The 27,807-nt window shown below is 34.4% G+C and overlaps 1 protein-coding gene across 6 annotated transcripts in view; it reads left to right on the forward strand.

Moving 5' to 3' along the window:
• Rps6kc1 (ribosomal protein S6 kinase C1) overlaps positions 1-27,807 on the forward strand; it is a 205,860-nt gene that overhangs the window by 83,761 nt on the left and 94,292 nt on the right. For 2 of the 6 annotated variants that reach the window (XM_021729167.3, XM_005329411.5), the window contains exons 6-7: positions 421-783; positions 27,524-27,639. In XM_021729167.3, the coding sequence (XP_021584842.2) occupies positions 421-783; positions 27,524-27,639 (479 nt within the window). Of the gene's footprint in view, positions 1-420; positions 784-882; positions 934-27,523; positions 27,640-27,807 lie in introns of those variants that run through there. The other 4 variants (XM_078022796.1, XM_078022797.1, XM_078022795.1 and 1 more) reach the window with 2 other exon arrangements.

Genomic DNA, 27,807 nt, shown 5'->3' on the forward strand with positions numbered 1-27,807 from the left:
CCAATAAGTAAAATTTAAGGAACTTCCTCTTAGTCACACAGTACGTTTTAAGAACTGGTATTGAAGTACTTTTTTGGTATGACTCCAAAACTCTTACCCTTTGTGCCTTATGATAATGCTGTTGTTTACAGCAAGCAACAGTTTTCAAGATCTTGGTTTTGATAACAAGGCTAGATCAAAGCTTGTCTTCAATTTTAGTTTGGTGATTAAGGTAAGCAAATTGTTTTCCAGGGTTATAAAGAGATGGTATAAAAGTAAATGAACTACGCTCAAATAAATTGCTAGACACTGACTTCCATCAGTAAATTACAGCCTTCCTAATTGAATTGGATTGTATGAAAAAATGAACAGCTAGAGTGATTTGTATTCTTTTGGCTGATGCTCAATTTAATATGTTTACTATTGTGATCATATTTCTAGGCTTCTCCAGTGACAGTGATCTGATATCTCTTACTGTTGATGTGGATTCTCTTGCCGAATTAGATGATGGAATGGCTTCCAATCAAAATTCTCCCAGTAGAACTTTTGGTCTCAATCTTTCTTCGGATTCTTCAGCATTAGGGGCTGTTGCTTCTGACAGTGAACAGAACAAAACAGAAGAAGAACGGGAAAGTCGTAGCCTCTTTCCTGGCAGTTTAAAATCTAAGCTTGGCAAGAGAGATTATTTGGAGAAAGCAGGAGAATTAATAAAGCTGGCTTTAAAAAAGGAAGAGGAAGACGACTATGAAGCTGCTTCTGATTTTTATAGGAAGGGAGTTGATTTACTCCTAGAAGGTGTTCAAGGTACAATTTTATCTACATTAATATGTTTCGGCATGTTCTTATGTTGGTATGTGGGGGAAAATGTACATATGACTATATCTTCTGTATAATCTTATATAGGAACAAGAATGAAAATGAGAAATTACTGAACTTCAAGTGAGATTATCAGAGGTACTTAACTCTATACTTTGATCAGTTAATCTACAAAAATGAGTTTTTTTTTTTTTTTTTTTTTTTGTGGCGCTAGGGATTGAACCCAGGGCTTTGTGCATTCGAGGCAAGCACTCTACCAATTAAGCTATATCCCTAGCCCCCAAAATGGGATTTTTTTTTTCAATGAAGTCAACACATCTCCAAGTCTCTTGTACGAATAAGAATTTTTTTTCTTACTTGACTGCATTGTTCCTCAGAAGTATTCACAGAGATTCTCTAGTGCTTTTACTCTCAATGAAAAGATAAAATAAAATAGGCTTTTAAACCAAGAGCGTAAAAGGTTCTTGGATTTGCCTACCATGCTGTTCTTTGGGAGTTTAAAGAGGGAATTAATTACAAAAAATCTGCTCTGATGTTCCGGTGCTATGTGCTAAAACATCCTTGGCATTTAATTGACATAGATAGAACACATCAGAGTGCCATCTTTTTGTCTAAAAGTTATCTGCATTTAATCTTGAACACTTCATAATGTTACCACTTGATGGCACCAGAAAAATAAAAATCGTTGCTTCAAAATGAGAATTTTAAATACATATCAACCAATAACAAAAAATATTTCACTTAGTTACTTTGCTGGTTATGGTGGTTAATTATTTCTCCATTGGGACTTGACACTAATCCTACTAGACCTTTATCTTAAGGAATTTTTACTATTTAAACGTATTTCTCCTGTTTAACATGTCTGTCTGAAACCATAGTATCCAGTCCTGTTCTGGATTGGGTTTTATTGTTAATGTGCTATTGAATCCCAAAAGTATAAATAATTGACTAACTGCTTTTAGTCCTTTTTTTGTTTATTTAGAATATGATAGTATTATTCATTTCTTATTTACTTACTTTCTATGTTTTTACTAAGCTGCCATCTTAAGAATTCTAATATTTTAACCCATATATAAAAGAACCTCTGTTTCAATCCTGATGGCTGTACATTTAACTCCAGTCTGTGTATTGTGTTTAAAAGTCTACCACCTAACAGACATGGACATTATCCTTTAATTTGTGGGAAAATTGGGGCTCTAGCTTGTGAATTTGATTTGGCATTTATGCTCAGAAAAGATGTTTCCTCGGGGAAAGTTTGTTCCAGGGTTACTGAAACATCATTAGAATCAGTAAAACCAATAGATAATTTTAATTTAACTCTTTTTATAACAGTTATTCCTTTGATCTTGGTTTGGATTAGCATGTTTATAATAAAAGCAGATAGAACACAAAAGTTATCTGGATATCTGATAATCCAGAGAAAATAATCTTTCAGAGCTATTTAAAAACACTTTACACAGAGATTTTGGGAGCTGGAAAATTTTGTTACTTCACTACTAAACTATTCATCCTAAAGGAGTTTATCTGGATTGTTAGTAGATCTGATAAAGGTGGCTTGATGTTTTTCTTCTTTAATTGGAGTTTGTGCAGCTGAGACTAGATGCAAAGCACAATAGCAGTGGTTCTCTTTGCCCATCCAGCAAAGAAGCACGCCTGCATAGTGGTAACTTCAGATTCTCTTTTTGAACCTGACACTTCTCTTATTCCTTAATCTAGAAATGGCACCATGGACTCTCAGGTCTTTATGGACTTAAGAGAGAAAATCTAAAAGTCAAGGTAGAAGGAGTCAATTGAATCTTTGGAGAGATTACTAAAATAATACCATCCTTTCATATCCATCTTGTTATACATTACTACAAGATGCTGATATGATTAATCTGTATTCTCATGGTGGGCTTCCTGGAATAGTTGTGATAATGTACAGTGGCAAATGGACTGCATAAAGGTGTTAATGAATGTTTAAGTAACAACTTATCTATTACATGCCTGTCACAGTAAAAAGGTGTTTTTCTTATGTTATTTTTAATCTTCAGGTCAACTCCCTAAGCTGAACCATGTCTGGTCATACTTGTGCTTTGTCTAAAGGTACCAAAATTTAGAGGGTACAGACATTTAATATAATGATTCTAAAAGCTTGGCACCTATTTAGCAAGAATAATTATTTAAAACAGGAAGCTACCAGATGGTGAGCATTGTTAGTAATACCCATCTGTGGGCTACATTATGAATTACAGAATTGATTTGAGAGCTGGTTTGGTATAGTTTGTTCCAGATGCCAAAATTGCTTGTTTGTAAGGTAGTTATTGTAATCCCCATTTTACAGGTGAAGGAACTAAGACTTGTATAAATGAAGCAATTTGCTCAGGGACACAGCCAGTTAGAGTTGAGCCAGAGCTTTAATCTAGGTTTTCTAAATCTAAATGTCTTCTTTCCACTATATTGTGCTACTTCTCACACATTACCCCCTAATTAGATAAGTTTTTTCAAATGGAGAAGCAGCAATTCTCCAGTATCAAATATGCTGTTTTGAATATAGTTACGGTTTAGGTAGGAGGTGTCCCCCCAAACTTCCTGTGTTAATGCAGTCATATTTAGAGGAAAAACAATTAGAATATGAGAGCTTTAACCTAATCAGTCCTTCCTAGCTTGAGTGGACTAAACTGGTGGTAACTGTAGGAAGGCTGGGCATGATGGAGGGAGTAGGTCACTGGAGGCATTCCTGGAAGGGCTCACCTTCCCTGCAGACCCTTCCCTTTTTCGTCTCTGCTTCCTGGTTGCCTTGAGTACTTCTCTGTGATGGTGTTATGTCTCACCTTGAGCCCAGAGTAGTGGAGTCATTTGACCTTAGGCTGAATCTATGAAACTGTGGGCCTAAATAAACTTTTCCTCCTTTTAAGTTGTTCACGTTAGGTAATTTGTCATAGAAATGAAAGCCTAATATTCATTCTTTCCCATCGTCCATTGTTTATTCACCCAGCTACCACCAGGTTGATCATTTAGTAAGCATTTATTACTCACATGTATCAGACTCTGTGATAGGGAATATAAAATGTTTTTTCTTGTGAAAATATAAAATATTACTGAGTGGTGAATCTTCAAAATGAGATTTTTTGTCAATTCTATAGTATGTTAATAAGATCCATGATTGGGTAGTATTTATCTCATTGAAAATATTTGGTAGATGTGCTGCTTTAGCTATCCGTGTTACTTTTTAAAAATTTGGTAAAAATGCCAAGATCTTCTAATCCTTTTCTTCATCTTCATTGTCCTCCTTATTTGTTCTTTATCCTCCTGTCCTCTTTCCTCTCCTTTTCTCTTGGTTTACATTGAAATCTCTTACATATGTTGTGATGAAATTTATAATGAAAAGACCTCCTAGATATCATTGATGCTTAATTTTTCTTTGAAAATTTTATTGATATTTTTGAGTACTCAGCTTACAGGTGCAAACCATTTTTCTGTCATTCTTATTCTGTTAAATGGTTTAATAAGCAACACCAAGCCATTTTTCATAATTGCCCTATTCCTAGATAGATGTGTGCTAGGTTCTTAGGGCTATCCATACATTTTTCAAAAACTGTGACCTTATGTGTTCAGGAACACTGTATCATTCTGTGTTTCTCATTGGGTCTTGATTAGTCTTCCTGGGTGAAACCACAAACTCATGTCTACTTCCATATTTCTTTTGAGACACTTAAACTAGTTCCAAATTGAGCTATACTTTGCAGGGTTGTTTCTAGAACATGTTTAGTCCCTTTAAATGTGGCTAGTCTCTGTGTACTCATAAGAATATATAGTTAAGTGCTGTATAAAATAGCTGAGACCTTTGATTTATTCTTTTGAATAAGAATTACTCAAATATTTGGAAATGAACAGAATAGTCTTGTCTTCATCCTTTAGAATGGATGAACCTGAGAAAGGTTATCAGTCTTGGTTTGATAAAGGGAAGAAAGTCATATGATATTGTATTGTTGAATTTCAGAAATGAAAAATCACAACTTTGAGGTTTATTTGAATTATTTACAGTGTTTGTTAACTCAGAAGGTATTGTGAAAGTATTTTCTAGTTGACTTTAAGTTATTGCCCAATTTGGCATAAGTCCAGCAAAAGTGAGAGCTACATTTTTAGTGGATGATCGTGGTGTGATCATCTTGCCTTCAAATGCATTGACTTCTAGCATTTTTAAATTTATGAACCCCTTTGAGTTTTTTTTCCAGTATTATTCTAACTATTTAGGTCTCCTTGACATTTCATATAAATTCGAGAATTACTTTTTCTGTTTGTATAAAAAAAGGCAGTTGGAATTTTCGTAGAAATTATATTAAATCTATAAGTTTTGGGAGTATTGCTATCTCTCAACAATGTTAAATCTTATCTATGAACACAAGGTGTCTTTTAACTTGTTTATATCTTCTTTAATTTTCTTCAGCAATTTTTGTGGTTTTCAATGTATATAAGTTTTACCTCCTGGATTAAATTTATTCCTAGGCATTTTATTTTTTGAATGCTATTGCAAAAGGAATTTTAAAAATTCCATTTTTCTCTTCGGGCCTGGGGATATAATGGATATAGTGGTAGAGTGCTTGTCTAGCATGCATAAAACTCTGGGTTTGATCCCCAGGACAACACACACACACACACACACACACACACACACACTCTCTCTCTCTCTCTCTCTCTCTCTCTCTCTCTCTCTCTCTCTCTCATGTGTGCGCACGTGCACACACACACACACACATACACAAAGTAATAAAATAAATAAAAATTTTATTTGTTCCTAGCGTGTATCAGTTTAGCTGGGGTTTGTATGTTGATCTTCTACGCAGCAACTTGTGGAATTTGTTATTAGCCCTAGTTGTTTTTATTGTGGATTTTTGGTTTCCTATATATAGGGTAAGGTATCTGTGAATATAGATAGTTTTGCTTCTTCCTTTTTAATTTGAATATTGTTTCTCTCTTTTTCTTGTCTAATGCTCTGGCTAGAACTTTCAGTACAGTGAAGAATATTCAAAAAGCAGGTATCCTTGTCTTGTTCCTGAACTTAGGGGTAAAACTTTTAATCTTTTACCATTGAGTATGAAGTTAGCTATTGGTCTTTCGTAGGTGTCCTTTATAATGTTAAGGAAATTCCATTTATTCTTAGTTTTTGAATATTCCATCATGAAAGGGTGTTGGATTCTGTTAGTCGCTTTTTCTGCATCAATTGAAGTGATTATCTTTTCCCCCCTTTGCTTTATTAATATGTATATTTATATTGATTTTCTTATTAAACCACTCATACATTTCTAGGATAAATCACATTTGCCATAGAGATTTATATCCTAAATTTGAGTCCTATTGTATGTTTTGGTATCTCTTAGTATCTTTTATCATTGTCATATAGTTGGAAAAGAAGGACTGCTCTTGGAATCTGAATTTTTCTGTCTGTCTTCATCTGGAGCTTGAGATTGTTGAGATTTTGTCAAAGAAGCACTATAAGACAAATTCAGAATGTTTCTGTCTGAAAATTCCCACTGCCTTTTAAAAAACAAGTTATACTCTTCACTGTAATTCAGTTAATTGCCTTAGTTGGGAATTTTTCAGCTCTTGACAGTTTTGAAATTGGCTAGAAAAAAGCATTTTAAAGAACTAAAATTGAGTTTAAAAAAATAGATTTGAAATAATTTAAATTTGCCACTTACCCTTCTGTCTTTCCCTCCCATCAGCATTCTGATTTTTCCTTTCTTAAAAGTTGACCCAATAGAAGAAAGCAGTTACTAATGCAGTGAACTCAGAAGAAACTGTTTCATAGGTTCAGAGAGAACATTAGAGTCTCTATTCTTGATGTTCACGAATGAAAAGAGTCGCCTTTTAAATTACCTTGTACTTAGATCAGTCCTTCTTTTAGATTTTATGTTAGGCTGGACTCTTTCAGTTATGCGTAACAAAAACCTAAGCAACTCAAAGAAGCTCAACATAGAAAAGAGTGTTTTAGCTCACAGAAATTAGTGTTTCAGTGGTTACATACAGGTTGATTCAGGTGTTCAAGAAATGTTACCTGGGCTCTGCCTTTCTGTTTGCTGTCTCTGTTCATACCATGTACTTGGTATTCCCTTTCTCTCATTTGCTCCTCAGGATCCTAGGAGAGAGGGAGCTTTCTGTAACAAAGGCCCCTAGGAGGATTGGCCAGGCATGAGTCTTGTGTTTCCACCTTTGCCTTTTTAACCTAGTTAGGCATAGGTTATTTGGTCATCTCTGGGAAGGTGGACAAAACTCTCTGTGATGAACCACATGAACTGAACATAACATAGAATGTGGGAGGAATAGACCAGTACAAGGGACAAACAAATTAAAATGTCATCTTTTACTTATTGTTACTGACTCAACAATGCCATTTATTATTTTTCTCTCCTTGCCTTTAAAAAATATTGCTTTGTTATTTATGTGTTCTCTCTTATATGTTTCCTGAACTATAATTCTTTAGAGAACAGGCATCATAGCTTTTTCTTAAAACTTTTAAGTGAAATATAATTATATAAACAGAAAAGTACATATCATATGTGGTGTAATGTATTTTCCCACAAGGAAAGCTCCCATGCAACTGGCAACTGGATCAAGAAGCAGAACTTGATCAGTACTGTAGATGCGTCCTCATCTCCCCTTCCAGTTTCTCCTTCTCTGAAGGTAGTTGTTATTCTGATCTCTTAATAGCATTGAGTGGATGAGATCTGATTTCTTCTCTTTGTTGTTCTTTGCATGGCTGGGTTCTCATTTCCTTCTTTTTGCTTCAGTCTTTCACTGCCACATCTTCCAGAGGTATGGCTCCTTTTCATGAGTCTGATTCTTTCCCAGGAAGAAAGCTTTACCAAGCCTCTTACTTGTAGTTCCACTCAAGTCCAGGCCCTTCTTTGTAAACTGTGCTTCCAACTGATAAGTTGCAGCCCGTGTTGCAAAATACTAATATTTTGGCATTTAGTTGGACTTTCTTTCTAGGGGTAGTTTTTTTTTAAAATTTTTTATTAGTTGCTCAAAACATTACAATGATCTTGACATATCATACATTTGATTCAAATGGGGTACGTAATCTTAATCTTATTTTTCCACGTGTACAGATTGCAGGATCACATTGGTTATACAGCCACGTTTATACCTAGGGCCATACTAGTGTCTATTGTATTGTGCTGCCCTTCCTATCCCCCCCTCCCTTCCCCTCCCCTTTTTCTACCCAATCTACTGTGACATGTTTCTTTCTCTCTCTTTTTCTTCCCCCTCACACCATCTTATATGTAATTTTGCATAACGATGAGGGTCTCCTATCATCTTCCGTGCAATTCTCTAGGGGTAGTTTTTTCATGTGTTTTGGTTTAGGTCTTCTGTGCCCCTCTATGTCCCCGTCCCCACTTCAGGAAATCCCTTAAGCTTTTTCTTCCTGTTCTCCACATCACTGACCTGTGACAGTGGAGCCCTGGGAGCTCTGTTGTAATTTGGTTTATTTCTCTGTTTACAGATAATCTTCACAGTCATGGTATTTTTTTGTTTTCTAATACTGCTAAAAATATGGGTCGAATGTGGGTTTATTTGCTCTCTTGATTTTTTTTTGTTTGTTTTTTGAGATGTTATGTGGGAAAATTTGAATTGTGTAGCTGCCAATGTCCTCCAGACCTAAGAGTTGACATAGATGGGTTTTGGAGTGTTGAACAACTTTACTCAGTTGTGTATGTATTATACATTATATATTATTCTTTTAAAATACTATCGATTTGATTGCTGAGATTTATTCATGATTTATGTATATTTTTGTTTTTCATATATATGTACGGTGAATTAAGAGATAGTTGTAGACATCATGGCTTTCACCTCATAGTTTACATAACCAGAAAATAGGGTTGTTCTTCTACATTTAGTATACTTAACAAATGTGGGAACAATTCAACAAGACCCTCATCTCAAAAAAAGTTTGAGACAGGGTTTTGCTAATTTGCCTAGGCTGGCCTCGAACTTGAGATCGTTCTGCCCCAGCTTCTAGGGTTGCTGGGATTATAGGTGTGTGCTACCACACCTGGCTATGAAAAGGATTTTAATATTGGATTCATTTCTTTAACTGTTGAAATAGGATATCCATAAAGGAAGATATCCTTTCTTGTCATTTCTGTGAATTGTATTTTTCAAGAAATTTGTCTATTTCACACAAATGGTCAGATTTATTAATTGTAGCAATTGTTTTAGTAGCCTCACATCTTTAATGTCTGTTGGATCTTTCTTGATATTGGTAATTTGTCATTTTTCTTTTGTTTTGAATCAGTTATATTAGGGATTTATCAGTTTAATTAATGTTAAAAAGAAACAACTCTTAACTTTTTTTTGAGATGAGGGTCTTGTTGAATTGCCCAGGCTGGCTGGCCTCAAACTGGTGATTTTCCTATCTCAGCCTCCCTAGTTAAGCAGGGATTACAGGTGTGCACTTAACTTTTAACTTTTTTAAAAAAGATTATATATTTGTTTTTAATTTAAGACTTTCTTTTCTTTATTTCCTTTCCCCCATTTATTTTGACCTGTGTATTTTTGAGTTAGAGGCTTAGACATTTGAGTTTTAACCTTTGTTTTTTTCAACACACATGTAGGATTATATACTTTCTACTAAATGCTCCTTTAGCCACATACTTACTATTTTCAGTTCAAATATTTTCTGCTTTTTGTTTTGACTTTTTTCTTTATCCCATATTATTCACTTCTGTTGCTACTTTAACAAATTGCTATAAACTTAATGATGTACAACACAAATTTTTATTTTATGGTTTGGGGGTTAGAAATCTGACGTGAGTCTCACTGGGCTAATGTCAAGGTACGAACAGGACTGCATCCTTTTCTGGAGACTCTCAGGGAGATCTGTTGCCTTGCTTTTTCTAGCTTCTAGACACTTGGTTTTTGGTCTTCCTCCTTCTTCAGAGTCAGCAGTCTTCCATCCCTCTGACCGTTATATCTTACTCTGACCCTTACCCAGGAAAGATTATCTGATTTTAGGAATTCATATGATTTTCTTGGGGCTACTCTGGTAATCCGGAATAATTGCCATATCTCACAGTGTTTAACCTTAATCACATTTGAAAGGTTTCTTTAAGTAACGCAGCATATTTATAGATTATGCAATTAGGACATGGACATCTTTAGGGATCCTTCATTATTCTGCCTGTTGTATCCCTGAATTACTTAGAAGTATATCATAAGTGTATTATTTAATTTTCTGGGATTTGGAGTTTTTCTGATTATCTTTTTGTTACTGCTTAACTCCATGGTCTAAATTATTAAGAATTAGTCTGAATTATTCCAGTTTTTTGAAATTTGTTGAGGCTTTCTTTTTGGTTAAACTACCCTACCTTTTTGATCATTTTATTTCAGTACTTTGAAATGGTGTGCATGATGTTAAAAAAAAAAACCTGAAAGTTTTATGATATGGTGATCTATAACATCACTATTGTCTTGATTTTTATAGGAAATTTTCTTACTTTTTAGTAGTTTCTGCTTTATTCTTGATAGTTAACCAGAAAGGTCTTGATTACAGAATAGCCAGAGGTATACACAATTGAATCAATTTTGAATTGTACAGGGTGTGATTAAATCATTCTCTGATTAATTATAGCACACTTTTCTTTTTGTTTTGGCTTGTGGGTAAAAAGCCCATAAATACAGTAAAATCTTGTTATGAAATAGTTATTTTGAATGAATTCAGACTAGTGATAGCCTTTTCTCATAAGAGAAATGGGCTTTGCAAGGCAATGAAGAACACAAACTGAGTACCCAGAAGGAATAGAAGCAGAGATTAGAGACAAAGAACTCTAAATTAGATTTTTATTGTAGTTTATTGGTTTGATAGTTGGAGGGAGAACAATACCCTGACCTACACTGTTGATAAAGGGCCCGCCTTTACCTAGGCTACAGAAAGTAAGATTAGAAGAAATAAATAATGAGAAGAGGCAAAGCTGTGACAGGAGATTGTAATAGTCCTTTTAAATGAAATGATCTAGTGATATAGGAAATAGAATATAGAATTTGTGTAATGTAATCTAGAAGCTAGGTCAGATTAGTTCCATGCTGTGCAGATACCCAAGCAGATATGTGGGAAGAAATCATACTTTATATACAGATTGAATCATTAAGAATTTGTTGTTCCAGATCTTAAGTGGACCCTCAATACTTATTTTACATTCTTTCATTACTTAGTCTTAGCATTCTTTTGCTAACTCACTTGTCCACATCTTTGCCTCTTCTCATTATTTATTTCTTCAAATCTTACTTTCTGAAGCCAAGAAAAATCTTTAATTTAGGGAAAGAAAAAAGGCAACAATAAAACTTGTGTCTTTTGAGAATTCTGTATCTTGCTGAAATCACTTTCACAAGTGAAGATAAAATACTGGATGCAGTCACTTGCCTGTAATTCCAGCTAAACTGGAGGTGGAAGCAGGAGGCTCAGTGGAGCCTATGAGTTTAAGGTCAACCTGAGCAATATGGTAAGGCCTTGTCTCCAAATAAGCAAACAAACAACAGCAACAAAAAACCAACCAAACAAACAACAAAACAAAAAAGAAGGCAAATTGTTATTGAGAAGATGAACATATTTATTTATTATTGGGGTACCAGGAATGGAACCCTGGGGCATGCAACCACTGAGCCCCAGCCCCAGCCATTTTTTGTATTTTATTTAGAGACAGGGTCTCACTGAGTTGCTTAGGACTTTGATAAATTACTGAGGCTGGCTTTGAATTTGAAATCCTCCTGTCTCTGACTCTAGCCTCTGGAATTACAGGTGTATGCCACTGCTCCTAGCTAATGAGCATATATATTTAAAAAAATTTTTTTTTTAGTTGCAGATGATCACAGTCCCTTTATTTTATTTATTTATTTTTATGTGGTGCTAAGGATCAAATCCAGTGCCTCACATGTGCTAGGCAAGTGCTCTACCACTAAGCCACAACCTCATCATGCAAGGCAAGCACTCTACCAACTGAGCTATATCCCTAGCCATTTGTGGTTGGTTTAGCTAGAATTTTGTAGGTTTTGTTGATCTTTTCAAAGCACTGATTTTTAAAAATGTTTTTTTTGATGCTTTATAATTATACATAATAGTGGGATTCATTGTGACATATGTTTGAGCATGCATATAATATAATTCTCTAGTGTCTCCCCTTTCCCTCTCCTTGTCCACTCTCTGATCCCCTTGCTTTATTCTCTTGGTCTTCCTTCTTTTATTTTTAATTAGTGCATCATAATTATATATTAAAAGGGGATTCACTATGTATATTCTTACATGGGTGTAACATAATTTAGTTGATTTTGAATTGATTTTTTATTTAATTTGTTTTCTCCATATTTTTTCCATTTTCTGTTCCATTGGTTTCATTTATTCCCCCATTTTCTTTTTGTGTAGTTTGCTCTTCATTTTTTAGATTGCATCTTAAGAGGTGGAAGCTTAGGTTATATGAGATCTTCATTTCAATATAGATGCTTACAGCTATAAATTATTCCTCTAAACACTTCTTTGCATCCCCTAAATTTTGAGATGTTGTTTTCATTTTCATTAAGCTTAAAATAATTTCCATTTCTTTTGTAGTTTCTTGTTTGATCCATGTATTATTTGGAAATGTTCTTTAATTTTAAAATATTCATGTATTTTCCAAGTTTTTGTTTGTTGCTGGTTTTAGTTTATTATGGTTAATGAACATACTTTGCATGCTTTTAATTCCTTTAAATTTATTGGGACTTGTTTAGTGGCTTAGTACATGGTCTGTCCTGGAGAATGTTCGATGGGGCTTATAAAGAATATATGCTGGGGGGCGGGGCTGGGGTTGTTGCTCAGTGGTAAAGCACTTGCCTAGCATGTGCAAGGCCCTGGGTTTGGTCCTCAGCACCACATAAAAATAAATAAATAAAATAAATGTATTGTGTTCAACTGTAACTAAAAAATAAATATTAAAAAAGGAATACATGTTTTTCTTTTGTTGGATAAAGAATTCTGTAGATGTTCATCAACTCAAGTTTGATTGATAATATTGCTTAATTCATTTGCATCATTGCCAGTTTTCTGTCTCTATTTTCTAGCAATTATTGAGACTTCTCTGACAAATATTATTGAATTTTCTATTTCTTTCTGTGATTTTTCTTTATCTATTCTGGGGCTCTGTTATTAGATTTTTGTTATGTTGATAATTGTTACATATTCCTGATTAATCTTTTCACACTGTAATGTATATTTTTGTCTCTAGTAAATTTTTTTTCTTAAATATATATTTTGATTAGGGCTGGGGTTGTGGCTCACTGGTAGAGCACTCACCTTGCATGTGGGAGGCCCTGGGTTCCATCCTCAGCACCACATAAAAATAAACAAATAAAGACATTGTGTCCAACTACAACTAAAAAATAAATATTAAAAAGTATGTATTTTGATTATTATTTTTTACATAGTATGTGTATGTCTCTTTTTTGTTTTTTACTCCCATCTTTTGTGGTAAGTAGATATTTTCTTACATATCATTTACTTTCTTTGTGTTTTAAAAAAGAACTTTATCATTTTGAGTCCTCTCTTTCATAAGTTTCTCTACAGATTACAGCAATAAGCATTTTAATTTAACATTATATTTTAAAATATTTTAAAATAAGATAGTTCTAATTCCATTAATATATGGAAATATTATTTCATGTAGCTTCCTTCCATACCCACTAGGTTTTGCTGTTACTCCCATGTAAATTATGTCTTTGTATAAGCCTTACAATGTACTTTTATAATGACTGTTCACATGCATTTGCCTTTTAAACCAGTTTGGATAAAATGAGGAAACTGATACTTTCATTTTTACCTAAGTAGTTTCTTATTTCTTTCCTAGTATTGTGTTTTTGGTTTGGATTTGGGTTACTCTCTGAATTTTTTTTTTTTTCTTTCTTAAATTATTTCTTGTATGGTGCTGTGCTAGCAACAGATTCTCTCCATCTTTGTCTGGGAATGGTTTTTTTTTTTTTTTTGCCTCCATTTTGAAAGATAGTTTTGCTGGATATCAGATTCTTTTTGGATAACTCCCTCCCCCATTTAGTATTTTACATATGCCATCCTACTGCTTTCTGGCTTCCATTTTCCTGATAAAGCCAGTCACTCTTGTTAAGGTTCCTTAATATGTGACAAATGTTTTCCTTTGTTATTTATTTAAGATTTTCTTTCTTTTGGTTTTTGATAGTTAGGCTATATGTCTAGATGTGGATGCTTTAGGGTTTATTCTTTTTTTTTGATACTAGGGATTGAACTTAACCACTGAGCCACATCCCTAGACCCTTTTTATCTTTTATTTAGAGACAGGTCCTCATTGAGTTGCTTAGGGCCTTGTTAAATTGCTGAGGCTGGCTTTGAACTCCAGATCCTCCTGCATTTTGGGATTAGAGGTGTATGCCAACACACCCGGTGGGTTTATCCTTTTGACATTGTTTTATCTTTTGTATTTGTTATATCTACATGTGTAGATCAATGTTTATCAGATCCGTGTTTCACCCATTATTTCTTCAAATATGTTTTTTCTGCCTATATTTTTCACTCTCAATCTCTTGAACTGTATTTTGTGTATTAGCATATTTGATGATTTTCACAGGTGTTTTGGCCTTCATTGGTGTTTTATTTCCTGTTTTTTTTTTTTTCTTAACTGTTAACTTTTATTTGGACTAGATAATGGCTACTCATCTAACATTAAGTTTGCTAATTCTTTTTTTCTGGCAGCTTAATCTGCTATGGTATAGTTTTTAACTCCAGAAGTTCTATTTGGTTCTTTTTTAAAAATATAAATTCTGTCTCTTTATTGTTAATCTGATTGGAAGACTCATTGTCTTTATACTTTATTTAATTCCTTTAACGTGGTTTCTCTTAGTTCTTTAAGTATATTTGTAGTAGTTGTTTTAAGTCTTTGTCTACTAAGATTTACATCTGGGTCCACTCAAGAAGCAGTTTTATTGACTGTTTCCCCCCTATCCCTTTGGATGGGCCACATTTTTCCTTTTTCTTTGCATGTTAATACTTTTTTGTTCAAAACTTGACATTTTAGATAAAATATATTATAGTAACTCTAGATCTTGTTTCCTCCTCATTTCCCAGGGGTGGTTATTATTGTTGTTTTGTTTTTTTTGGTTAGCCCAGAATTGTTCAGAATCTGTGCATAAACAGTGTGAGCCCTTGAGATATCTGTGTGTGGGTTAGGGCCTATGTTCAAAGATTAGGCAGTTTACAACTCTTCCCTGGTTTTTGCTTCTACTTGTGCAAGACCTCCCATTCACCAGGAAGGCGTAAATAGCTGGGGTTCTCTGTGCATGTGTGTAACTTTTAAGATTTCCAGGAATACCTGGGAGTGTATCAGAACATACCATAGCTGTCTTGTTTCCCAGATTTCGTTGTTAATGTCTCTTTGCCATTGATTGCTGTTGATTTCAATATCTTCTTCCCCTGTTTTAGTCCGATAGTTTACCACTCCCCAAAAGACCAGACACAATTTTAGAGGAGGAAAGGTTTATCTGAGGTTCACAGTTTTAGAGGTCTCAATCCATTGCTCTGGGCTTAAGATGAGATGGAACATGGTGGAAAGTAGAAGTAGAGGAAAGCAATTCAGGACATGGCAACAAGGAAACAGAGAGAGCTATGCTTGCCAGGGACAAAATATATACCACATAGACATACCTCCAGTGGTGGCCTTCTCTACCCATACCCTACCCACTACAGTTACCACAGAGTTAATCCATTCAAGTGGGTAAATGCACTGATTTGGTTAAGGCTCTTATGACTCATTCATTTCACCTCTAAACTTTCTTGCATTGTCTCACACATGAGCTTTTGGGGGGTATCTTACATCTAAGCTATAACATTCACCCCCATGAAGCTTTTCAGTGGAGATCCAGATTGGATGTCCCCCTTCAAGCATCAGGAAGGCTGCTGATCCTCACTTACAACATCCCAGTGTGTTATTGGGTTGAGAGCAGATATCAGTAGCCTTGTGTTGAAATATTAAAACCTCTGTTTCTCTTATTACAGTTCAGCACATTTTCTTGTATAAATTTTTTCAATTTTTTTGTTTGAATCATTGATTTGGAGAGTTGATATTTTGATAATTTTGTTTGGATTTATCTAGGGAGAGGATTTACTGAACTCCTCAGTCTCATTCTCTGTCAAGCTCTTTTTTATAATGACTTTATGATTGTTTTACTATTTGTATTCGTACTTGATTTTGATCCATTCTCTCTCCTCCAGAAACCTGAGTGATGTTTTAAAAATGGAACCTAACATGTTCTTTCCTTGCATAAAAATACCCATTTCTTTTAGTATAAAATTCATAGTTATTGTGGCCTGCAAGTTTTGCATATGATTTGGCTTCTGCCTCCCTCCCTAGGCTCATCCTGAATCACTTGTCTTCACTTACTCTTCTTAGATCACAGTGACCTTTTACCTCCTGGAAAGCACCATAGTTGTTTTTTTCCTTATTAGAAATTTTCTATGCACAGTGCTGTTTGGAGTGCTTTACCGTGCTTCTTCAGTGGATTAACTCCTTATTGCTCCTCACACCTCAATTCCAGTTTTCTCAGGAAGGCTTTCCCTTACTTCTGCTCAGACCAGAATAGGTTTCCTGACCTTTGTTGTCATTGCACACTGTTGTCTTCAAGTTCTTATCATATTTACAATGAAATGATTATTTATGCCATCATTTATTGAAGGAATATAATCTCATTTACCTATAGTGTCCTTGAAGGCAAGGTTATTCATCACTGTGTCTTCTAGCATAGTGCCTAGTACATAGGAAATACTCTATAAATATTTTTGAATAAATGTCTCTGGTCTGGTATATCAGTAATCTACACAGACATGAATATATCCCCAAGATTTGACAATGTGTAGAATTCAGCTATTTGGATTATCATTAATTATATGCATTATTGCATTTATATTTATAGCTGTAAAAGTAATGGAACTCAGTATTGAAGCATCTTGATAATCTGATGCTGAGTTTGATTTCTGTCTTTTATAATGAGCCCTTTCTAAGTATTTCCTGTTTATCTTGGTCATGTGTTTCCCATTCTAATATCCTTGGAGCTAGAGCTCTGTTATATTTTGATCAGACTTCATCATTACATTCTCCTAAGTAAGAATCTGATCTAAAGCCCAGGCTTGGTAACTGGCAAACTGTCATTTGATTTGTTAAATACTTTTCTGATCTTTGTGGGAACAGGTTGGAGATAGATATCTGAAGCATATCACAGTAGCTAATACTTAGGGAAAGCAAGTTACATTAATTTTAATATATTCTAATTAAGGATGGAACAGCCCAATTTAGAAAAAAATTGTCTAAAAATAGTTGAATAAGCTTGGATTTGTAATATTTAATTCTCCACTATCTTTAAAAATTCCACTAGGAAAGCAAGCAAACAGAAAATATTGTTTATTGAGAGTCTTTTAATTGCCTGGGTATTTCTGTACTATAATTAGTTACTGATATTTTAAAAAATAGCACCCCCTACCCCTTAAAAAAAAAAAAGAAAAGGAACTCTAGCAAAATAGTATAGCATTGTGCTTCTTCTTTAATCTTAGATTTTGTTAGCTCTGGAAACAGAGAACTTTAGAGATCACATACTTTGGGCCATCAGGGGATGATTACTGGCACACAGTTAATGTGTAATAGTAGTAGTGGTAATGACAGTGATTTCTCATGTAGTTAGAACTCAGGGAGGATAAGTTGAATACAAAACAGTATATTTTGGGAAAGATTTGGTTCTTCATTTGGATCTTTCTCGAATACATGTATTTGGGGAACCAGGTGCAGTGGATATAGTATGATTAAAACCACAATGAATGTTTAAACTTCTCTTTGTTCTTACGGGGTTGAGGGTTCTACAGCCTATTTGGGTAAAGTGCTGTGTTTCCTATAGTTACACATGAAGGAGTAAAGTCTGGATGAGTATTTGCTGGCGTATGCTTCTTGAATTGTTGGTTATTTTGGTGTCAACTTTTACATTGAGAGTTGCATCTTTTAATGACAAAAATGTTTACTGGAAATTATAGCTTGGAAAAGAGAACCACTTTCCTGCTTCAGCAAAAAGCTAGGTAAAGCATTGATGTGGGGTAAAGTAGCTGTGGAGTTTTATATTCAGATTGTATGAACAGTAAACAGAGCATCTAAAATAACCACTTGCACATTGCAACAAACACATCATCATTTGCTTAAAAAAGAGTTATAATTACAGTTGACGAAGCATGGACACCATAAAAAATGCATTAGTTTGGCTTGACACATTAATTACCTGTTTTTGCAGATGTTTTTATGTATTGTTGTGTGAACAGTTTACAAAATAATTACAGGAAAGTCATATGGAAAATAAACTAAGTGGGTGGTTTCTCATCTAAATATTTTCATTCATGTGAATCTGTGTGAGCCACAGCTGTTCTGCAGCAAAAGCGGAGAGATAGATGAGGATTCTCGAAGGGTTTTTATTAGACAATCTCTGTCATCAGTATCAGCACATTTTTATATCTTTAGCAACACAGTTTAAAAACATTAAATTGAGAGGGCTGGTTTGATCCCTGTGATTACTGAAAAATCTTTGTTTCTGATCAGGACAAATGTAGATATCTGTGAGTAAAGTAAACTAAATTGAAGAAAACAAAACAACAATAACAACAAAAACCTCCTAAACTCCTAACTGTAGAACTGCTTTTTTTTAATATTTATTTTTTTAGTTGTAGTTGGACACAATACCTTTATTCCATTCATTTATTTTTATGTGGTGCTGAGGATCGAACACAGGGCCCTGTGCATGCTAGGCGAGCACTCTGCCATTGAGCCACAATCCCAGCCCCTGCTTTTTTTTTTTTTTTTTTTTATTACTAGGTGGTTATTAGGCAGTTTGAGAAAAATTTAAATATTATTTTGTAATTTCTTGAGTTATACAATAATGTATAACCATAGCTTGTTGTATCTTTATAATAATTAAGGTTGCAGGTAGTTATATCTTTATAATTGAATTTGTTGTGTATAAATTGCACAGAAGTTTTAGTTTATCTGTTTTCTCTTTTGAAGTAGTTAGACAGTGCAAATCTGCTTTTTCTCAGTAGCTTACTGTGTTAAATTACTGGTCTCAAAAGTGGGTATCATACATGTACTTACCCTAAGGTAACAATGTCCGTCTCATTCCACCATCTTTGCTACTCCCATGCCCCCATCTTCCCCTCCCACCACTCTGCCTTGTCTAGAGTTTGTCTAATCCTCCCATGCTCCCCCTCCTAATCTCTCTATGAATCAGCCTCTTTATTTGTTTGGTATTTGTTTTTTTGGGAACAAAGATGAAAAATTGTGCTCTTTATGTGTAATATTAATTGTAATGCATTGTGCTGTCATATATAACAAATTAGAATAAAAAATAAATTTGAAAAAATGTTAAAAAACAAAAGAGCTGCAACACAACACCCTCCAACTTTACACCTGTTACCCTCAGGGCTAAGGATGGCAGACATCCCCTGCCTTGGTTGGTTGCTAATACTATAACGTGTTTCTCCACTACAGAGGCCTCAGGCTTACGCAGACCCCACCTACCAGTAGAAGTAGAGAAACTCAGGTTTCAGTAAGAACTAGAGAATACGGAAAACACAGTGAAAGGCCTAAGATAACCATTATAGTTAACATACAACTACTTATGCAGTTTGAACTACCTATAGCAAATGTAAAAGAATTTTAAAGTCCCAGAAGAATCTAAAATGCTTAAGACCTAAAGTGTTTTGAATTTTGGATTTTTCTAGATTTTGGAATGTTTGCATATACATAATGAAATATCTTTGGGATAGGACCCAAATCTAAGCACAAAATTGATTTGTTTTATACAATCCTATACACATAAACCAGAGGTAATTTATGTGTGTGTGTGTGTTAGTGCACCTTATTTTAACTATAACCTGTCACATGAGGCCAGATGTGGAACTGCCTGCTTTTGGTCCTGTGACAATGCTCAAAACATTACAGAGCATTTTAGATTCAGTTTTTGGATTAGTAAGGCTCAACCATGATGCATTATTGCAGGAAAACTGTCTGGAAAGTATAAAACATTTTCTTACACATTCTTATTACTAGCTCTTATGTCTACAGATGCCGTACACAAAGTTCTAGAGCTTAGGTAGTAATTGAAATGAGTTGATATTGCCCCTTTAAATTCACATAGTTGTTATAACCATATAAAAGAGGCTCGCAGGAGTATTACTACTTTCTCTTTTCTTTCCCACAAAAATGTTTCAAAGGGCTGACTTGAAATCTAAACTTCTATATTTATAACTCTTTTTCATAGCATGTTTACTATTTTAAAACATTGATCTTGACACATGTGTGATATTGTCTCCACAAAGTCACCAGAATTTGACTCACCCAATAACCTTTACTTAGCTAAAGAATAAAATAGTTATTATTTTTATTAACAAATAAAATAATATTTGTTATCAGCCTATTTTATTTCATGTTATTGTTAAATAAATAAACTTCCAAAAGACAACATTAAAAAAAAGTGGGTATCATTTGAAAACTGACCAGGTCTTTGTACAGAAATACTGTACTTCTTTATAAATTGTTAAGAAACATCTTTTAAAATTGTAACTGTCAAACAATAACAGCCTAACTTTGTTGGCTTTATTCTGTTTACATAGTGGCTTGTAATTACTTAGATATCTGTTTTATTTCCCTTTTTACTGTTACACAATTTTTCATAAATTTATGTTAAAATGTAATTTTATATACATTTCAGCAACATAGATGATGAAGACAGTAATTATACAGACCTTCCCTGATATGTATTTTGTGTAACTGTTGTTTGTTAGAGAAAGGCACTAAGTTATAGAAAGCAGTAATGCATCTGTAGGCAGGAAGCTGGGTAATCCTCCTTTACCTTGGTTTCACTTTATGTGGTTCCAGGTTCCTGTGGTCAATTCTGGTTTGAAAATATTAAATGAAAAATTCTTGAAATTCATAATTCATAAGTTTTAAATTGCTCACCATTCTGAGTAGCATGATGATTTGTGGTGTCATCCTGGAACCTGTGAAACTTATAGGATTACAAATAATAAACTTCTAATCTGTTGATTAGTTTACATTATCTCAAAGAAAAAATATAAATCAATATCATGACATCAGAAAACAGTTGTTAGACTCTGGGTTCTTTCATAGATTTGCCACTTATGTTAAGATGTCCTGTATGACCTGTGAAAGAGTGAACAAAGGCCTTTTGGGGATTGGGAAACATTCATATTTACTAATATGGCAAGTAAAAATTTTTTGATTTATGTAGAGTTTTACTTCTCTATATTTCTTTACCTTTTTATAGGCCATTCTTCCTTAGTCTTGATTCTTTATTTCTTTTCCCTTCAGTTTCTTCCATTAGCTATTTTAAATCTTTTTATCTTTTAGTTGCCATTTGGCTTTAAAACATAAGGGAAATGTGGGGGATTATTGTTATACTTTGGACTAGATTTTTATCATGAGTAGACTGGCTTAGCATTATAATTTTGAAAGGCGTCAGTCATAGTCTTTTGGGTACTCTTAAAATTGCAAAACAAAGAAAAGTTATGGAGTAGAAAGAACATATTGAATCTAAAAGAAGGCTGTTTCTGTAGGCATTTAACACTGTGTATAATCTGATGCTAGTTTTCATTCAGTATTACTGATAATAGAAAAACCACTAAGTAACATCGAAAGCAATCAATTCAGGCAATGCTTGAGCATGAATATGATTGTGACTTTTGCTTTTACTCTCTTCTGGTGACTTTTTGAACTTCTAGTGGTCACATAACAATTGGTTTTGTTAAAACATTAATAGGGGACTCACTAACTGCAGAAAGCAGATTCCCTAACTGACCGGTTCATGTCATACACGGAAAAGCTGATGGCTTCAGTGTTGGAGTAGACACGTAGAACCATAAATTATTGTTTTTCCCAAGGTTGCCTTTTGTAGTTAAAACACTTAGCATAAAGCAGAAATGGTAGGCTATACCTGAAAAGAACAAAGCACCATTAAATATAATAAATCAGCACTTAAGGAAAAAAAAACCTGTAGTTATCCAAGGCCATCTGAAACAGAAGTATTCTTGTATGTGACTAAAGTTGTTTAAAAAAAAAAAAACCCACAAACAAAAACTCATTCCAGCAAATCAGGTTGATTTGGATGTTCTTTCTAATGGGATAAATCTCAATGAAACCAGGCATGTTTTAACCAGTCCAGCAGCATAAGGCCTATTGGAAAGTATCTATGGAGTAGGAATAGAAATAAGAATATAAGATGTGATCAGCACAGTCTTATGTACAGATTAATTTCTGTGCATGTGATAAAAATTCTAGTGAAAATACCCTTAAAATTCCCTTAAAATTTCCCATGAAATACAGATATAGACAACTGTCTTTCAAGAAGTCTAAATAAGCAAGTTCTTTCAGTATTCCTTTTCTTTTGTTGAATAAATAGTGAGATTGTTTGCTGTATTCATAGCAAAATACATGTAGTAGTGACTAAGGGCAGAAGAGCAGAATTAAAACAATTTTTACTTTTGTAAAATCAGTTTTTATTAGTTTCATAATGAAAATGCCTCTTTTTTCTTTTGTGGGTAAACAAGAAAAGACCTTTGTTTTCCAGATATAATGTTTGGGTAACAAAGGTATGTGAGAGGTCAGTCCCCCAAAAGACCTGTCTTCACCTCACTGACACTGCTATGATGATTTTTTGTAGAATTACATCAAAATATATATTCTCTTTTTAGTCCAATGATGCCAGTTTTAGATTGTGTTTTTCCATATTCCTTTTACATAGAGTTATGTATATCTTTTATAGCTCTGATTTTCCTATGTCTATGTTTATCATCTTAGGTATCTTTCCTCTCTAATTCTACTCTGTGTATTGTTCGATGGGTACCTTTCTCAAATTCTTATATTTATTTTCTCTCCATCTTTGTTGCCATACTCACCTATACTTGGGCTTTGTAGTTTTCTTGTTCTACTCAAACAGTAGAATAATCACATTCAAATTCAGTTACTTTATTTATATTGAAAGGTAACTTGGTTTGATGGCAAGTACCCTGAAAGTACCCTAAAAGAGCTGATTTAGGTTCGGGCTCTTCTTACTTTAACTGTGTAATTGAGAAAGAAATTTCACATACTTGAGTTTAACTTCTTAATTATAAAAGAGAGAAATTTATTTCTTGTAAATAGGATATGATACCATGAAGGGGTACCAAATAGTGATGTGTTCTTGGAAAAATCAGAATTTCCATATGTATTATCTATAGACCATATCTTCTATAAAACAACTTTTAGTGAATGAAGTCAGAGTTGGTGTCCAGAGAAATGCAAAATAGGTTGTCTAGTGTTTCTAGATATTTTGGTAACAATTTTGAAATTTCTTCTCCTATTTACTCAGCTATACTCTTTTGTTTCACAGATCACATTCTGTAGTCATCCTGTATTCATCTTCCCAGTAGGTTTATCATATAAGTGCACATAAGAAAACTTTTATGGTACACCAATTTTTTTTTTTTGACAGAGAGATTATTATTGAGTTAGCCAGGGTTCTCTAGAGGAACAGAACTTATACATAAGAGGCAATTTAATTGTTGGCTTATACTGCCTTAGGCTAGATAATCCCATAATGGCTATCTGCAGACTGGAGAGCTGGGAAAACTGGTAGCTGCTCAGTTCAAGAAACTGGAAGTATCAGAATAAGGGGACCAATGATGCAGCCTCAGTGCAAGACTGAAGTCCTGGAAGCTCCCTGGAGAGTCACTGGATCTAGTATGTCTTAAAAGGCTGAACAATCTGCAGTCTGATGTCTGCAGATGATGGCAGAAGCAAAAATTACAGATGTTTAAGAAGAATTGAGTTTGCATGCACCAGCAAATCCTGTCACCACTTGTGCTCTTTGTTCCATCTGGGCCCCCAGCCTATTGGGTGGTGCTACCCACATGTAGGGCAGGTCTCCCCGCTATACACAGCCCCAGTTTGCTGACCCATATGCTAATCATCTCTGGAAAACACTATTACAGATACACCCAGAAGATGCTTTGCCAATTTTCTAGGTGGTCTCTCAATTCAGCTAAGTTGACAACCAAGATTAACCACCACAGTTATTGAATAATGGAAGCAATTTTTTTTTCTTTTGAATGCCAAAACCCAGTGGAAATTTGTGCTCTATGTGAATGATTAGCAGAAATGTAGAGAAACTCATCGAAGGTATTAATTTGTCTTTAGGTAGAATATAAATCATGTATTCCCTTTGAAAAGTATTCTGTGTGGCTATGTTATTGAAGAAATAATAGCTACATGACCTAATATGGGATTGAAGGTTGAATTTAGATACATTTTCCTTGAATAATAGTCATTAAGAACTGTCAGTGTGCACACATGTAAGCCCATGTGTGTTTGAAAGGGAAGAGCAAACTACAGAAAACCAAGGAAGTTAGAGTGAATTAAACATTTTTAATCAATTAAAATCTGTTTAAAATCAAATTTATCAATAATTTTATCAGTAAGAGTTATTCTGGAAATCTACTCAGAAAACCTCTTTGAGTCTTCATCAGCAGATATCTGCAAGAGGTGATTTTCTTTCTTGGCTGCCACTCTTTATCAGCAGTAGATGTGACCTCTTTGTAAGGGCTGATAAGGAAGAAATCATAGTATCTATATAAAAGGCTGCATTGAAAAAACCTTCCAGTATTTCCATTACTTGGCCATAAGTTTCCATGGAAGTGGGCTCACCGTCATCAGCAGGAGTCCATTTCAGCTGCTGGCTTCTGGTTCTTGTTTCTTTGTTACCATGGATACTATCTAGAAAGTGGCAGAAGAGTCAGAAGTTTAAAAAACAGCATTTGATTACAAAATGTGATTAAAACCATATTCTGTTTCTTGTCATTTTAAAATTTCAAGTTATTTTGTGAGATGAGTTTATTAATTTGAATAGAGCCAAATTTTGAGGCTGTGGACATACTGAATTAAAAAAAACCGAAAGTGTCACAGTTTTTATTGGAATTGAGCCTAAGGGGAGCCCCAGATTTCAAATTAGGGTTTATTAGGGCTTAAAATGTGTAACCTGAAATGTGAAGAGCTAAGGATACTGGCAATAACAGAGTCCAAAACAATAAACCAGAAAAAAGGACTAGCAGCGTGTAGCTATTATTTATGTGGGACGTTGTATCTTCAAAGTGTGTCACATTTATTTAGGTTGATGTCCATGGTTTGTACCCATGTTTTCAACTTGAGTGGGAAACCTTGGGCATAGGAATTAAGGACATTTTAAGGACAGAAGCATACTGACATTTTAATTGCTGTTTGAGGAGTTGGAAAGTTAACAAATATAGATTGTTCCACATTTAAAAAAGAAATAGAGATCCCTCTCTCTGGCAAGACCAGTTGTATTTATGAATTACTCATGAAGGAGAGAAGAGTTAGAATGATAATGTAAAAGATATAAAAGGAAAGTTATTTAGCAAAATTGCAGTCTCAACTTCATTACAGTTTTTCTTTGAGGTCTGTATTCCATGAGAATTCTTTGGTTAGTATGTGCCAGCACCCCCATTTGGACTACTTTATGCAAAGACAGACAGGAATATAGATTCACCTGGAATCAGGGACCCTGGTCACACTAGGGTTTTTTTTTGATTTTTGGTTTTCCATATCATCTTTCCTCTGTATCAAGTTCTTCCTTTCAGATCTTTTGCTTTGGCAGGAATTGTGGCTGCTGGTGCTTCCCAGTCCTCTTACCTATAGCTTCAAAAACAGAGAAGGTCCAGTTTGTATTGGGCCATTTTTTTTCTTCCCCAGCTGTGGCCAGTTGAGTAAGGCTCTATGCAGCTTGGCACAGGGAAGCCCACCCCGATCTAAGTAGACAGAGCTTTGTAGCTAGAGGAACTGAGATCTGACATAGAACAGTTTTCCTTCAAACCACTTGGAGATAGGGAAAGACTGAGAAAGTCTGAAGAGAGAAAGGGGAATTTCCTAGAAAAGCAGAAGATACCGTTCCAGGCAGAAATAAATAGAGGTTTTCCACTGATGGTCTTCTAAGGAAAAAATATTTGCTTTACTATAATCCATTTATCTTCAATTTAGTAATTCAGGAAATACCATTTTGTAGGATCTAGTTTTGAGGAAAAAACCAGCATTTAAAAACTTTACAATTAGTGCTTCCTATATGACTGGCTCGGTTGTAATTCCATGTATATACATGTTTTCTCTTTCACTTTCCATGATCACTAGAAGTATATACTTCCATTTTAGGGCATGAGGAAGGGGGTCAGAGAGTTGAGATGACTTGCCATATGACCCATGGGAGGCAGAACCAGAATTTAGATAACTCATCAGAGTTTCTAGAATGTAATGTAAGGCATTTTCCTCTACAGGGTACTTTCTTTTTGGTTAACTTCATTAAGAAGATGCATAGGATGAATTATGATAATAGTACCATCTGTTAAGTGCTTTGATCAAAATGAGTCATGAATCACTTAGAATACTACAGAATAATATTTATGAAAGGAACCCTTAAAGATCATATGATACACTGGTTTTCAACCTTTTTGACTTTCAGCCATGGGATCCATGTTAGTAAATTTTATATCATCATAACAATCAACTTGTAAAGAGAAAATATTTGTCTCAGTTTTGAAGGTTTTAGCTTTGACTGAATGGCCTCATTATTTTGGGCCTGTGGTGAGGCAACTTATCGAGGTGGGAGAATGTGGCAGTGCAGAACTGCTCATCTCATGGCCAGGAAGCAAAAGAGATGAAAGAGCAACAGATCAAGGGTCCCGCACTCACCGTGGGAGCACACCTTCAATGAGTTGTAGACCCCTGACTAAACTCTACCTCTTATAGATCCCACCACTTCTTCCTAGTAGCACTATGCTAGTGACCATGTTTAACAAAACAGGACCTTTGTGGGGAGAGTTAAGGTCCAAACTACAGCAGAATCCCTTCTTCAAATGAAATGCTATATTTTAGTCAATCATATGAAATGGGTAAAATCATCCCATTCTGGAGAGAGCCCAGCACTTCAAAGTTTTAAACACTTCTTTTGAAGTCTTGAGAGTTCTTTGGAGGTTATTTTGAATACCTTTTATTTAGGGAAGCTGAGACCCAAATAGGGTCAATGATGTACTCAGTTTCACATAATTTTATATTATAGGAATTTCAATCACATTCCTGCTTTCAGTTATAAAGATGCACAAAAATTTTTTACTGGTTAAAAAAACCATGAAGCTTACAAATTGATTAGTTAGAATTTAGAAATGCTCTCAGTGATTTTATTTTCCAGTTTTGTGGTACTTTTATGTAACTCATGGCATAGCAATTCTATGTTACACTCTTATTAAATATCCATTTCTTTTGTTCTTATTTTTGAGTTGAGCTATATATTGTCTGGATTTGGATTAGGGCTAGTCTTGGCTACATTTTTTTTTATATGTTTGACTTCTAAAATACATTAAGTTCTCAATTCATACTTAAATAGGAGGGTGTCAAATTTTGCATACATGACACTCATGGGGGTAATACTTAGATCTTATTGAAATGAATGACTTTTATGTGTTTTTGAATTTTGAGTATCTCTTCTTCACAGTTAGAAATGTAAACAGGCTTGGATGAAATGTAAAATGAATTGGGTGGAAAGAAGTTAATTTTCACATTGGGATGAAAAAAGTTTATTTTTCACAAGACCAGACTTTTGTTGTCTCCCTTAGGAGAGTCAAGCCCTACTCGCCGAGAAGCTGTGAAGAGAAGAACAGCGGAGTATCTCATGAGGGCAGAAAGTATCTCCAGCCTTTATGGAAAGCCGCAGCTGGATGATGCATCTCAGGTATATCTCATGTTTTATTTTGCATTTTCTTTAACTATTATTTTTTGATGTCTTTTCTTTCAGCTTCATTTTTTAAAAAATATTTTTTAGTTGTCAATCTTATTTATTTATTTGTGGTGCTGAGGATCGAACCCTATGTCTCATATGTGCTAGTAAGTGCTCTACCAT

Source organism: Ictidomys tridecemlineatus, chromosome 10 (assembly GCF_052094955.1).
Source record: "Ictidomys tridecemlineatus isolate mIctTri1 chromosome 10, mIctTri1.hap1, whole genome shotgun sequence".
Taxonomy (NCBI): domain Eukaryota; kingdom Metazoa; phylum Chordata; class Mammalia; order Rodentia; family Sciuridae; genus Ictidomys; species Ictidomys tridecemlineatus.